Source organism: Notothenia rossii, assembly GCF_949606895.1.
Source record: "Notothenia rossii genome assembly, chromosome: 5".
NCBI classification, from domain to species: domain Eukaryota; kingdom Metazoa; phylum Chordata; class Actinopteri; order Perciformes; family Nototheniidae; genus Notothenia; species Notothenia rossii.
In genome coordinates this window covers 80,839,837-80,855,149 of record NC_136903.1, presented here as the reverse complement: position 1 = coordinate 80,855,149, position 15,313 = coordinate 80,839,837, and the positions used below count along the sequence as shown (strand labels likewise).

Here is a 15,313-nt window from a genome sequence, read left to right as displayed (position 1 = left end):
TGCTGTATATCTCTCCGGTAGTCCACCAGCAGATGAAAAACACCCACCTCTCCGCCTCTTCCAAGGGACGAGGGGACCGTGCGGCAGAGTTTCCGTTAAAGTTGAAATCTTCCGGACAAAATTAGAAAAGTGCCGTCAGAGGTCTTCTTTGTTATTTATTGAGCTTTAGAACAAATTGATAACGACTCTATATAAGAATATAAGAATAATAAACGGAGCCTCTCTTTCCCCCTCTTCTGGCAGCAGTTGATCTCTGAGCAGGAGACATGGGGAGAGGGAGACGTGGGGAGAGGGAAGCGGGGCTATTTCATCGTTATCAGGAAATGATCGTATAGAGGCGTACACACGGAGCCGTTTGACCCCCCAGAGCGTTCCGTTTGCAGATCTATCCACCTTGGGACACGTTATCGTTTTCCGGGTCCGTTTCTATCGTTTTGTTACGGCCTCGTGTAAACGAAAGGGCTATACGCAAGAGAAACTATGCGGATACAACCCGTATCGTCCTCTTGTAAACGGGGTCTTAAGCACTTGAGAAATATCCTGGCGACTTGTTTCTCTTTCACTGACTCCTATCACTGCTCATTTCTCCTTCTTCTTCTTACATTTGCAGAGTTTGGCCGACGTGTGAAAGAGAGAATGCACCACAACATCCCACACCGTTTCACCGTGGGCCTCAACATGAGGGCTGCCAAGTGCACCGTCTGCCTGGACACCGTTCACTTCGGACGGCAGGCTGCCACTTGTCTAGGTTTGTTTTCTTGCACTGTAGCTGGCAGCACTGAATACCAAGATATTTCAGAGGACGAATGATCTTTGAGACGGAACTTTCTGATATTTAAAGTGGGGATGTATCGGCTACTTATCCATAGTCATTGACTAACGCACAGAGGGATATTTTCACCATTTTACCTTGTGGTCAGACGGCCTTTCTGAAAGGGAATTGAAGCCGTTATCTATGCATCATTCAAAGCAACCAGACTTCCTTTGACAAAAACAGTATTTTAGACGTTTGTGATCTATTGCTGCCTCTATTGGTTAGTGTCTTTATGTTAGTATGTGTCTTGGTTGAATCCATACTAAGCCTCCCTTCAAAAACACTTAAAGGTGGGGTCGGTAATTCACTTCAGAAACAGTTTTTGTTATATTCCATGGAATGCTCTTAACATCCCGATAGCAATGAATACATTAAATGCTTTGACAATAAATACATAAAAAATCTTTTGAATACGTGGTACTGTAAAAATTACGGTCAATCATCTGAGCCGGCCCAGCTAAAATAACTGGATGGCCTACCTGCCTGTCAGCCTTCCATCTGTGATCAAACTTATCTCGTGCCCTCATTGGTCATGTGTGCGTTGGTGTGTGTTGGAGGAGGGGCTCTGTAAGGAAGTCTGAAGGAAGGGGCAGATTTTTTTCGGTTGTGTAGTTTCAAATTCTAGCGCACTCGAGCTGGTTTCTCCATTCTTACCTACCTTTAAGTCACACAATTACAGCAGCGGTACACCAGAAAACTTCCCTACAAACCCTATTCAAAACATCTCAACTATCTTTCACCATTGTCATATGAACTCCATCAATGTCAAACTCTGGATACAAGTATTTTTTAAGAAACACTAATAATCGTTTTGATCCCCCCCTCTCTAGAATGCAACACCCTGTGTCACCCTAAATGCTCCCCATGTCTCCCGGCCACCTGCGGTCTGCCAGCTGAGTATGCCACTCACTTCTCAGAGGCGCTGTGCCGGGAAAAGGCCAACTCTCCTGCACTGCAGGTCAAAGAGGCCAGTGGCCATGTTCGCTTGGAGGGATGGATGAAGCAGCCCAGGTACCTTTTATCCCTCAGTCCTTTACTGCAATACTGGCCATGAAACATATGTTTGTTTACAGTAGGGTGCTTGTGTTTGCTCACACAGAAATGGAAAGCGTGGTCAGCAGGGCTGGGAGAGGAAATACGTTGTGCTTGATGGAACTAAAATATCTATTTATGAAACTGAGCCCAGAGAAGGTCAGTACTTCACTTTAAATGGCTATTAAAGCTATCATTGCTATTATTCTGCCATTTCTTTATTAGACAGATTATAATGATCTTTATTTTCCCATGTAGATCTATATAGCAGTATCCAATAAAAACAGCATGTGTTGTTTTTCTTCTAGACTATATCACAGTGGAGGAGGAGTTTGAGCTGTGTCTGCCTGACGGAGAGGTGACGGTTCATGGAGCTGTCGGAGCCTCCGAGCTCATCAACACTGCCAAGTCAGGTACTCCATCAATAAACCTCCTAATCCTGCTGCACTCAGCCTTTTGTATGGTTTACGTGTATCATCCTCTCCCAAAATGTTATCCACATGTCCAATCTATACTTTGAATCTCCAAATACAAACAGAATGGTGACAGTTCTGCTCAGCTGTGAAAGGAAGCTGTTAGCCAACCAGTCTCTCTTTGTACGCAGACATACCGTATGTGTTGAAGCTGGAGTCCCATCCACACACCACCTGCTGGCCGGGCCAGTCCATCTACTTCATGGCTCCCAGCTTCCCTGACAAGCAGCGCTGGGTGGCTGTCCTGGAGTCTGTGGTGGCCGGCAGCCGGGGGTCTAAAGACAAAGTGGATTCTGATGCTGTAAGTAGTGTGCGTGTGTTGGTATTTCTTAAGCTTGTGTCAGGCCTGATATGGTTCATAATGTGCGAATCGGATGTTTAAGAAAGACAGCTCAGTGTCTCCTTTATACGAGATGAAACTCACTTCTTCTGCACATTTTGAATATTAACTTTATCAAAGGGTGGATGTATTGTGTAAATATATTGGGTAAAAATATATTGAATGCCTCCATTAAACATCAGCCAGTGCCTTCACTCCGTTTTCTCTCCCTCCCTCTTCTTTCTCTCTCTGCATGTTCTCAACATCCACGTCTTGTATTTGTGTTTTCATCGTCTCTGTTGATGTGATTATATTGTGCGTGTGGATCATATTATAGGCAGGTGCTTCTAAAAGGCAGAAGAACCTATCCCCTCTGGTTCAGGTACAGTAAGTAGCTGCACGAATGCTTGGGCTTCAGTCCATCGACCGGCTGAGCATGCAGTCGCTGCACACATCTACGCATTCAACACACACATACAAGTTACAACACACATGCTGTGCAGTGCAGGGCCACATGTGATGAAGAAGTAACTGCCCTGTGATCACAGCAATGAAACCATACCCTCATAAACCTGCATATTGCATCGGTGAGAAGAGGCCCCGCTGTGCAGCTATGGCTCGGTGTGTCATATTCGATGTCATGCATGCTCTTGCAAAAAGCCATGCACTGCTTTAGCCCTCCTTACTGAAACACGACAGACACATGCACACATTCCTTCAGTCTGCAGGCTTCTGCTGTTGGTGGTCGTGTGTTATTGCTGGGTTTTTTGGGAGCACCTTCCCATTCCTTTGTTTAAGTTAAGTAGTGTTACTTTTCTATTACCTGTAGTGCGTTATATAGGTTTCTGTGCATGTTAATGCTCTGCAAAGGCAAATATCCCAAAGTTCCCTCCAGAGGGAGTTTCTCTCCCACACACATCCCCCCCCCCCCTTGCCTGAAATGCCACCATTGGACTTCTCGTTTCCATTGGCTAGCACTCATATTCATTATAGTGATAAGCTAGAGGCGGGACATCTTTGAGTGGTTGACCAATCACAAGAGAGCCGACAGCTAACCAATCGGAGCAGACTGGGCTCTGGTTTCCGACAAAGGATTACAAAAAAGTATTGCAGCACAGCACCTTAATGCACAAGGGCATTGTCATGTTGTGACAGCATTCAAGGGGTTCATGTGTCATATGCATTGAAATGCCACAAGTTCATTTCCATCCAATGAAACGTGTGCCCTAGCTGGTCTCGGATCAACGAAACATGCACACAGACTCTGTGTTATTGTAGAAAAATAGGAAATGAGCCAGTGGGTGAGGTGCTTACGGCCCGTCCACACGGTTCCGTTGCGTCGCTTTGCCTCCGTTGCTCGCTTCAAAAGTTGAGAAAAGTTCAACTTTTCAAGCTTCGACGGAAGCATCAGCCAATCAAATCATACGCCAGTACAAGCTCTAGCCCAGGGGTCTGCAAACTTTTTGACCAAAAGAGCCATTTTGCCCCCTTTTCCAACACTTCTTTTTGTCTAGAGCCGCAAAACATATTTGATCGTTTGATAGCTTATAAAGTTGTATATATTGTTACATCATAGACAAAAACTACAGTTTTTTTGCATTTATTATTCATTAAATTATAGAAAACTGTTTACCTCTAATAATAAACAAAGAACTCTTATAAAAAAATATACACAGGCCTACTTTAAAGTGAATTAAACACAGCACTTGGGGAGTCCTTTAGCTGCACCCTAAAAAGAGTTAGGTGATTGAATTATGACTGAAGATCGTCGGCTGTCTTCCTCTTCCGTTTTTTTTCCAATACGTAAAGGCTGCAGCACCTTTGAGAACTTCTCTCCACATATCAAAGCATCGTTTGCTGTGAAAGCAGATAACTCTAACCACGCTGTATTAAACCCTCTGTGTTCCTCCGATACTTTTCGCTCATCGAGCCAGGCTCATATTCGCCTGCAAGAAAAGGCGCTGGCACGGGACCTTAGCAGGATGCATATTTTAGTTGACCTAATTAAAACCGTTTTGTTTTTTATTTATGTGTCACAGTATCACCTCAAAATACAAGATACGAAACATTTTCCACCATGCAACAAAATATAAATAGTCCTACAAATACTTTTATTTTATTTCCTTCTTATTTTTGTCTAAGCTCAAGGGAGCCAGAGCAGAGGGCTTAACGCCTGCTGTAGCCAATCAAACCGCGTGCTTGTGTGTCCGGTGCGGGAGATTCATATGATTGGTTGTTGGTCGAGCTTCAGACACGCCCGCCGGCAAGCTTCAACACACGCTTCCCTGTGGACGCAGCGTTACTGTCCCTGTACTTACATACTTAGTAGTCCTACTTACTTACCCAATGCTCAAATACAAAATAAATGATGGCCTAGTTCATGTTGTTCATGTTCCCGCCCTTTTGCATCCCAATAATTAGTTTATTTCACACTGCATTCAGTTATCATAATTAGCTGTCCAGCTTCATTAAAAAGGCATTTTTTAAATGAAAATAAATAACTTTCGTGACTGTTAATGTTGCTGTGAAGTAGTTCTTTGTATGGCCGACCAAAAATCCTTTGTATATACAAATAATCCGCAGCAGTGATGAAAACTGTCAAAGGTTATCATCAGATGTTTGCTACATGTCTAGTGCTTTCTCTCAGGACTTTTTATATTCAGTCTGTTGCCTTTTCTTTTGGACGGAGCATGTCAGTAAACCAAGGTAAATACATGTCTTATTAGTGAAGGAAGCAGAAATATGTGTGTTTGAGTTGGTAAAGGTTTTCTGGCTGTCATCTTAGCTGGGTCTCATGTCTTGCTTTATAGCAGCTGTTTTGTCAAAGCTCTGCCTAACCTGCGCCCTCCCTCTGCTCCATGTCTCTCCCTCTCTCTCTCTCTCCCTCTGCTCCATGTCTCTCTCTCCCTCTGCTCCATGTTGCTCTTTCTCTCTCTCTCTGCTCCATGTCTCTCTCTCTCTCTCTCTCTCTCTCTCTCTCTCTCTCTCTCTCTCTCTCTCTCTCTCTGCTTCTTGTCGTATAGAAACTTCTGGGCAACTCTCTACTGAAGCTGGAGGGTGACGACCGTTTGGACATCAACTGCACCCTGCCTCTCACTGACCAGGTACAAGGACAGGAACCCCAACCATTGTCAGGAATCACTTACTTTTGATGTCTCCTCAAATGTGTGTCCTTGCACCTCTCTGCTGCATGTTTCACTTATCAGGCTCTTATGATCCACATGGTCTTTTCCCTCAGATCGTGCTGGTTGGCTCTGAGGAGGGTCTGTACGCTCTGAACGTCATCAAGAACTCTCTGACCCACATCCCCGGGCTGACTTCCGTCTTCCAGATCCAGATCCTGAAGGAGCTCGACAAGCTGCTGATGATCACTGGTCAGTACATTCAAGTCAAATTAAGGCCATTATGCTCAATTATAAGTCCGTTTTTGAAAAGCTAAACATAAAAAAAATACCCATTTTAGCTTTACATAAAACATGCTGTGAGTCTTTGAAACCATCACTGGTTTCTTTTCAATATATTTAGACTTTGTACTTTGGACCACACTAGTTTGGATCAAATAAATCAGAAGAAATCCAATGCAGCCACCACTATTTCTACAAATGGAATAATTCAAATGATATTACTTAAGCCTAATCTTCATCTGCCACTGTTCAGAATCTTTTGTTTTAGACGGAATAAATAAACATGCAAGTTAATACAATTATTACATTTTAAAACATATTTTCAGTACAGCCCTATGTTGTATTTAATTCTAGTCTTTATGTTATAATAATCAGTATTTCTGCTCTTAACAGAGGAGATCATTGTGTCGGACTAAATGTGATGTTTGCCTCCAGGAGAGGACAGGGCTTTGTGTCTGGTGGAGATCAAGAAGGTGAAGCAGTCTCTGTCTCAGTCCCACCTCCCGGCTCAACCCGACCTCAGCCCTTATATCTTTGAGACGGTGAAGGGCTGCCACCTCTTCTCCTCTGGAAAGGTGGGTATCTCGACGTTACACGGAGAGAAATCCTCCTAAGTCAGACTTGTTTAGTCAGAGTTAATGAGCTGAACATCAGTAGCAGAGCTGTCTGATTGAAGACATTTTACTGCCGAGCTGAATCGCGGTGTTGCTCTTTCTTTACAGATTGATAATGGGACCTGTATCTGTGCTGCTATGCCCAATAAGATTACAATTCTGCGACTTAATGAAAGCCTGAATAAGTTCTGCATCAGAAAGGTGAGTGTGCCTTTTAAGATTAAGGAAAGGCAGTGTTGTGTAACAAAGTAGATGTTTCCTTGAGGGAGTAATGAGATTGAAACGGTGGTGTTTGTATTTGCAGGAGATTGAGACATCAGAGCCCTGCAGCTGTATCCACTCCACCGGCTACAGCATCATTATCGGCACCAACAAGTTCTACGAGATTGAGATGAAGCAGTATGTGCTGGAAGGTCGGTCACACAGCCAGAGTTAACACAAACCTTCATCCTGGATATATGGATCTTATTTTTAAAATAATAGGTAGATAAAGTTTGTGAGACTTCGCACCTGAGTTGATGATTTCTTTCTACAGAGTTCCTGGATAAAAACGACGTGACGTTGGCGTCAGCCGTCTTCGCCGCGTCCTCGCACAGCTTCCCCATCTCCATCATCCAGGTCACCACGGCTCCACAGAAGGACGAATACCTGCTCTGTTTCCATGGTAAGACGGTTTCTTTCATTGTGTCGGCACATCTGTTCGGTACTTTTTATTTCAAATCTTTTTGTTGTTTTTGTTTGTTTTGCTTGTCCTCGTTTGTTCTACCTTCCCTCAAACTGTAAAGCGTCTTTGAGTTCCAGAAAAGCACAATATAAATATAATCTATTATTATTACCTTTTTGAAATAAGTCGGGCACCGTATCGATATCATCGAGATGAAATATCGTGTTAGATTTGTGGTATCGTAGTATGGCTAATCTGATTTGTGTAAAGCACCAATAGTCAAGCCTACAATTTCACACTTTGCTGTAACTTAAATAATTGAATTGAATACCTGTCTTATTCTATATTAGATTTATCTAGTTTTAGTTTTCTTTGATTCTCTTGGCTTTCGTCTTTGAATCTTTTTAAATGTCATTTTATAATTGCGGGTTCCTGCTGCTCGATATATTAATGCTCTTAATGTTTTCCTTTTTGGTAAAGCACTGTCTTTGTGTCACAAAATCTTCACTGAGGTTTTATGTAAAAAATATTGTGAGATTTGATTTTGTCCATAACGCTGTCCAGCCTTATTATATGCAGTTCGACACAAGGAAAATCTACATTTCTCCTACAAGGAGACTATTTTACTTAAAAAAGTGATTACAATACCTTTAACTGTCCCCTGCATTTTGTGTGATACCTGGATTTGTTCCCGCAGAGTTCGGTGTGTTTGTGGATGCGTACGGTCGCAGGAGTAGAAGTGAAGACATCAAATGGAGCCGACTGCCTCTCTCATTTGGTTAGTGTAAATCAGAGTTTCCTAAAATGTCGCTTAGAAATGTATTATTCTCTGTAAAATTCCATTTATGATTTGCAATTAGATTTGAAGTGTTTTGTATTTCAGCCTACAGGGAACCCTATCTGTTTGTGACGTACTTCAACTCTCTGGATGTTATTGAGATTCAAGGCCACGCTGCTCTGGGGTGAGATTGTCTTCTACTCGTCTGTCAGTGTCACTGCATCAGCATCATTTAACAGTCAATTTCACAATACTGCTATAGCTCAGTAAATATGTGGACAAGACCCATTTATTTCAGTCACTGCTCTATTTTCTTAACCCTTAGATACACAAGTGGGTCTTTTTTGACCCAGTGAGGTGGTTTTCTTGAAGTATCTTTGTAATTACATTTTTGTATCACTTCATATTCCAGCTATTCCTCAAAAAACATGTTTTGGATTTCATGCCATTCAAATTTTAAATTTAAATTTTAAGAAATTGTAGTTTTTGTATTTCTACCCCAAGCTTCCATAAGTGGGTCAAAAATGACCCGCGTGCATTTCCTATGGCATCCTATGGGAACCTTTGATTCTAGTCACCTGTGGCTGTCAGGAACACATTCACTGTAGACCACACAGACTACATCACAAGTGATACCTCTCAGGAAGATTATTTTACACAGCAAGATCTGATACCTGTCAGTATAATAATAATACATTATATTTTTATAAGGCTTTTCAAGGACTCAAAATCGCTTTACAATATAAGGGAAGATTATGGTGGATTATCAAGTTTGAGTCCTATACCCCATAGGACTCAAACTTGATCAACCGGCATGGATTGATGGGGGGTGGGCTATGAGTAGACAAGAGGAGAAGAGATGAGTTTTGAAAAGGGACTGGAATACTGTGAGGGTCTCAGAATAGCGGATATCTTTGGGACAATATGTTCAAAACGGTTTTCTTCAACATGTAAAAAAAATTCTACATTTTTAAATAGTGAAAAATATAAAATATTTCTAATTTGAACCAAAATATAATACTAAATATTATACAAGTGATTTTTCTGAACCAAAATGACAAAAATGGCATAAAAACACATATTATTCGAATACAGGTCCTTTTGGGTCAAAAAGGACCCGTGGGTCAAAAAGGACCCGTATTAGAATAATGTGTTTTTATGCCATTTTGGTTAAGAAAAATCACTTGTATAATATTTAGTATTATATTTTGGTTCACATTAGAAATATTTTATATTTAATTTTTCACTATTTAGAATTTTAGAATTTTTTTGTCTAAAGGGTTTAAGCAAACAGTGTCTAATCTTTGTTATTCCAGGCCTCACTCGTACGCTCACCTGGACATCCCGAACCCCCGCTACCTTGGCCCGGCCATCTCCTCCGGGGCCATCTACCTGGCCTCCTCCTACCAGAACAAACTGCGGGTCATCTGCTGCAAAGGCAACCTGATCCAGAGCCAGGAGGGCGGGGGGGAGCTGCAGAGGAGCGGCTCCGGGCGCAGGTGAGGGAACACGCTCACATTGTCTTTATTAACTCATTCACACCAAACTACTCTCTGGTGTTGGGGCTTAGTTTGGTGACATTTTCCTAAAATACACTTTCAACTTCCTCCTTCATTTGAAGGCACCATGCATTCTGAGATGCAACATATTCTTAAGAGGTTGGATATTGACACTCGTATTGAAAATATGTTCGACTCCCGTTCCTAGTTTGTCTTAATGTTAGGCATATGGAGGACCAATCTAATAACACACATTTATATTTATTGCTCAAAAACATTGAAATGAATAAATACATTTACAGAATGCACAAATGAATTCCCGTAACTGTGTATTCACTCTGTCTTGAATTTAACTACCAATTTAGGACACCCCATAAAGGGTTTGATTGACCCATGCATTATTTACTTATTGATGAATAAGTGATGATGTGCCTTCATTCGCTCATGATGCTCAGGAAAACCATTCTGAGGGAATAATAAATCCTGCAGATGGAAAAACGAAGTCAAAGATGAGACACGGATCTGCATTTATGTGTTTATTTCTCTTTACCTGAGCATCTTGTTTACTATATTTGTTTGGGTTTAGTCCTCATTATTTTAGCACTCTTACTTCACGGGTGTTGCTGAAGGGTCGATGGGGCTCTGCGGGGCTCAGGTTGGCATCCACACGTGGTGATGGTGAACTCCTGGACTTCAGGTTGAATCTGGGTTTAAAATAGGGAAGTAATGACTTTGTTTTGCTCTTTACAGGAGGAAAAGTTCCTTTTTTATCTGTAACAGATCCTGAGATACGTCTTTCTCAATTATAATTGCTTTCTTAAAGGCCTCCTTTCAAAATGTAAAATAAGATCATTGTTGAATAAAGACTTCTGACTGAGATTGCCAATTTGAATCTCATTACCAGCTGAGCCTTTGTTACTCACTGTGCTGAAACTGAAAGTGAAATCTCTGCATTCAGCAAACTAAATCACGTGGATTGGTTGATTCAAACCATTAAGAGCAATGTGCTCAGCATCAATAATAATAAACCTTATTGTGAGTCCATCATCCTCGACACAGCTTTGCCTGCCCCCCACCCGTGCCAAGCAGAGCCCATGACCCAATAGAGACACAAATACCTCCTCCTTTGACCCCCCCCCCCTCCCGTCTCTGTGCCCCGGTTCCTCCCTAACAGCCCTAACAAGCGCGGCCCCCCCTCCTACAATGAGCACATCTCTAAGAGGCTGGCAGGCAATCCTCACGGAGACCCCGGGACCCCCCACCGCTACAGAGAGGCCCGCACAGAGTTCAGACGGGACAAGTCCCCGAGCCGCCCGCTGGAGAGAGAGAAGTCGCCCGGCCGGATGCTGGAGAGCCGGATAGTGGCGTCTCCGGGCCGGGGGGCCATGGCGGACCCTCGGTTAGAGCGCTCTCCGGGCCGGGCCATGGCGGACCCCCGCATGGACCGCTCTCCTGGCCGCATGATGGACGTCCGCAGGGAGCGCTCCCCCGGACGGTTCGAAGAGCGCCAAAGGCTTCACACTGGCTCCGGTCGCACGCCCATAAACCAGGTCAACAAGGTTCGCTTTTACTGTTGAATATTCTACTCTAACCAACTGCTACTCCACAGAGCTGCAGAGACTCAACGGGTTATTTGCAATGTGGCTCTGAGGAAGAGAGACAGTCAGTGACCACTTTGATAATATCTGTGATGACATTTATGCTCACCTTGAGAAATGCTGAAAAGAGACAAATGTTCATTAATTAATAATATATATATCTGATAAAAAGAAAAAAAAAGCTCTTACGAGGAAACGGTTTTTAAAGTAGAACATGAAATGGATGTATGGACATTGTAACAGACATTTGTCAAATGTACAATAACAGCAAATACCAGGAATTGGGAAACTAAGTTGTCTGTGTAAATTTTTAAAGCTCTTATTTTTACAAATCTATAATGACATAGTGAAGAAAAGAGAACCCCCTTATTGTTTGTTTTTATTTAAAGTGAACGTATACAATATTTATGACATTCTATACACATTTAAAAGGAATGGTTGAATGAAAAATGTTTAAAAATATATTGAACTACTTTTGTTTGTTTGGTTCAGTTTTTAACAATATTCCTTGGTGGTCCATTACTCCATGTTTAATTAATAACCCTTATCTTTGACTGTTTCCCTCAGGTTTGGGACCAATCATCGGTTTGAGGACAGCGGAGCCACCCCTAACACGGACAGAGAAAAGCATCTTCTGTAAAAAGGGAACGGAGAGAGCAGAGAACCAGTGCGGGTGTCACCAATCCATGATGAAAAACACTGCCACACGAGTTTGACTGACCTCTAAGCCGACAACCCGCAGAGGAAAAACAACTGTAGCCGTCAGAACAGAGAGAGAACCACAGAAATAAACAGATGTCATTAGAATCGGGTTATGTTTCTCACAGAGCTCATCCGAGTCAACAAAATGCCATATTCAACAACATCTTCAGTGTATTTGAGGATGCACCCGTAGAAGGGATTAGTCATTTGATTGGATTTCTGCTTCCAACACAAAATCTGGGAAAATGAGTTCTTCACTTCAGACCTGACTCAGTGGTAGTTCCAGTTTACAGCAGTGACAAGAATAAATAAGCACAGCCGTAGCAACACAAATCGATGCCTAAAATATTTCAAAAGTCAGTCACTAGTGAAAATGGCAGAATAGTAGTAGTAACACGACGTCCTCGTCTCAGCTCAGCTCCGTCCACAGTAGCATCAGATCGGGGAAGGATAGTGTTTCTGGCTTCAGTCCTGCGCTGACATGTCAAGAAACAATCATTATCAGCTGATTTCAATCAATCTGCTAATCTGCCCTCGGTTACTTTAGCTGACAGGACTTGGCTGGAGCACAAAGAAATATCAATACAAATCAACAGAACCCGCCCTGCCCTGTAGAACCACACAAACACACCATTGTCTGCCCTCACATAGGTCGACACTAAAACAAACTGCACTACCCACAATCCCCAGCAGGACTTTCTAATCCTTCAGAACGCTATCTGACTGTAAATAGACGAGACATAATTTTATATATATTGAGAAGGAATTTCAAGGCTGGATAAGCCATGTCTATTTTTGTTAAAGAAAAACAAGTGATTATGTGTCCTCTTGAATGTCCAATGAGTATTCTTTTAATATGTCCGAACATCCTTTACTAAGTGAGTGATTGTATCTGGATCGTGTATGCACTTCCATCTGTCACAGGCAAAACCTCAGTGCTGAACTATATGACAGGAGGGGGAAAAGATGACGTCTGAAGCTTTCAACATAGTGCTTGAGCATTTCTTTTTGTACCACGTCCCTAATACTGTATATAACCCAAACGTGTTCAAGGTGGATGAAAATAATATTTGTTTTTCTCCTGGTTCGTAAATGGCATGGATATGTATATCTGAAATGAAACAGAGTGTTGTCTTCTGCTTCTGTCTCTTTTGGGTTATATTTTTTATTCTGAGATTTAACAACGAAGCACGTGATTTAAAAATATCCCCTTGTTTTAAAATACTAGCGCAGTAAATTCACGAGTATAAACACTTCAATTTTCTTTTATTTATGGCACTCTTTGGCAACAGCCCAACCCAACAAAAACACTTAAAACAATCCACTTGTATTGTTAAACTGCTTAAACTTGACTTTTATTTCTATAGATCATAATTTGATCTATAGAAATACAACATGTTTGTGCTTTCCAGTAATACATACAGATGAGATGCCACACGTTAACTTGTCCAGTGTTGTCTGTTAACAGCAGGGCCCTCAACAGGAAGTGTACTCAACTTTCTGGATCAGCTTTGGTTCTTATATGTTAAACTCTTCGTGAATGTATTAAAGCCAAGAAGGTTGGTCACAATTGATAAACAAAAAGCACCCAACGCTACAGATTGCACAAGCTTTACACTGGTCTCTATACGGGACTCTTTAAACAAAAGGGTTTCCCGTCTTATTTTATTATATTTTTCAATCATTTTTTTTATTTGTATCTAATCACATGGTCCTGAATCATCATGCCGTAACGCTGGATATGATATTGATGTCTGCTAACAAATGTTTTATTAGCGTTCCCTGTAGAGATTTTGTCACAGAATATTAAATATTATAACCATTGTCTTTAACTCTGCCTCCTCATGTGTTGTTTAGTTATTATTAAGTGCAGACACAGAGCTCCATCATGTGAGAAAAGAGAAAACGGCTTTGTGCTTTCTGCTCACACTTCAGGCTTGCCTGCACTGAAAAAACTGAAATCGTTGACTTTAATTAAATATATTATGTCAACAGATTTCACATAACTGCATTACGTTAGTTCAAAGCAATACTATTTAGTTTAAATAAATATATAAGGGTTCAACTTGATAGTATTGCTTTCAACTAACATGATACAGTTATCTGAAATCTGTTGACTTAATTGAATTAAAGTCAACGTTCCAGTTTTTTCAGTGTGTGAAATGACTATTTGTCAACGTCCATTGTGTTGTCGTCTATTTTTAAACGTCAGATCACGGCGCTGCCATATTCCTGTCCCGGTAGCTGCAGCTCAAAACTGAGAAGAGCTGAAGGGGTTAAAACGTTTTCAACAATAGCATCTGCAACAATAACTCTTCTGGCTCTCCATGTACACAGCCTGCTGCGGGATGAGAGCCAGGGACATCTGTTGTTGGTTCATCAGCAGCTTTTGTGTGACAGTGAGTGCAGGGAGGCTTTCAGCGCCTCTCTTTAAATATAGATCGCCTCCGCACCCCGGCCCATTCATCTCATTTTCACACACTGTCACTTTCCTTGACCTGAGAGCCACACGTGACACCGGACGACGTGTTAATGGTGTAATCGCACATTGTTAAGAACGTGTTCAATGTCAGCAGATCTCCCTAGAGTATGTCGCACCTTCTGCTGTTGACAACATCGAGCTTAGTTTTACAAGAGTGCAAACTACATACGTAATGATTATCTTCATCATCCTCAAATCTGATGCTTGCTTTCTATATATATCAGTTAATTGTTTGGTGGATACAAAAGTTCAATCAACCTATAAATCGATTTATTGTATCAACTCTTTTTCATATCATTTTTCCTTTAATAATAGTGTGAGAAACAATGTGTGTGATTTATCTATTTCATGAATGAAATGGGACAGATACATTTACCATTGAGAGAGTAAATGAGGACACATACTGTATGTGTGTGCTGTGCAGGCTGTAACATATGAAGCGTGTGGGTTAGGGTTAGAGATGTAACTAACAAGGATGGCAGTAAAACAGTCCTGACAGGTCAATAAATCGCACTCAAGGAGCTTTCCACCCATCTTGAATCGAAGGAAGACAAGACATTTTTGCACACACTTTTTAAAATGTTAAAACATGTGATAAAGATTTTGTTAGTGAAAGTAGGGACATTGAAGCTCAAATGTTATGCAAAGGTTATCGAATTGGTTTGTGGGAAATAACCTTCAAGTTAACATTTTACCAGATATCTATTATTTAATGAACATTTGTTTCTTCTCAGCATTTCTCAAGGTGAGCATAAATGCACTCAAAGCACATCTATTCAATTGTTTAAAAATATTTACTGTTTCCTTTTTCTCTTGGTTTGTTGATTTTAAAATCTTATTTTAAAAGTTTTTACTCCATATTTAAAATATGTATTATTCTACCTACATCATCACCAGCTACGTCATTTTTCTAACTTATATTTAACTTATATAA

General features: G+C 41.4%; 1 protein-coding gene across 9 annotated transcripts in view; it reads left to right on the top strand.

Moving 5' to 3' along the window:
- Positions 1–13,729, top strand: part of cita (citron rho-interacting serine/threonine kinase a) — a 49,170-nt gene extending 35,441 nt beyond the window's left edge. For 5 of the 9 annotated variants that reach the window (XM_079683082.1, XM_079683078.1, XM_079683079.1 and 2 more), the window contains 17 exons: positions 611–748; positions 1,645–1,825; positions 1,914–2,005; positions 2,155–2,259; positions 2,451–2,620; positions 2,976–3,020; positions 5,662–5,742; positions 5,877–6,012; positions 6,478–6,617; positions 6,765–6,857; positions 6,961–7,069; positions 7,192–7,320; positions 8,018–8,098; positions 8,204–8,282; positions 9,415–9,597; positions 10,772–11,156; positions 11,763–13,729. In XM_079683082.1, coding sequence (XP_079539208.1) covers positions 611–748; positions 1,645–1,825; positions 1,914–2,005; positions 2,155–2,259; positions 2,451–2,620; positions 2,976–3,020; positions 5,662–5,742; positions 5,877–6,012; positions 6,478–6,617; positions 6,765–6,857; positions 6,961–7,069; positions 7,192–7,320; positions 8,018–8,098; positions 8,204–8,282; positions 9,415–9,597; positions 10,772–11,156; positions 11,763–11,786 — 2,171 coding nt within the window. In that variant the 3' untranslated portion in view covers positions 11,787–13,729. The remainder of the gene's footprint in view (positions 1–610; positions 749–1,644; positions 1,826–1,913; positions 2,006–2,154; positions 2,260–2,450; positions 2,621–2,975; positions 3,021–5,661; positions 5,743–5,876; positions 6,013–6,477; positions 6,618–6,764; positions 6,858–6,960; positions 7,070–7,191; positions 7,321–8,017; positions 8,099–8,203; positions 8,283–9,414; positions 9,598–10,771; positions 11,157–11,762) is intronic. The other 4 variants (XM_079683085.1, XM_079683084.1, XM_079683083.1 and 1 more) reach the window with 2 other exon arrangements.
- The last annotated feature ends 1,584 nt before the right edge of the window (positions 13,730–15,313 follow it).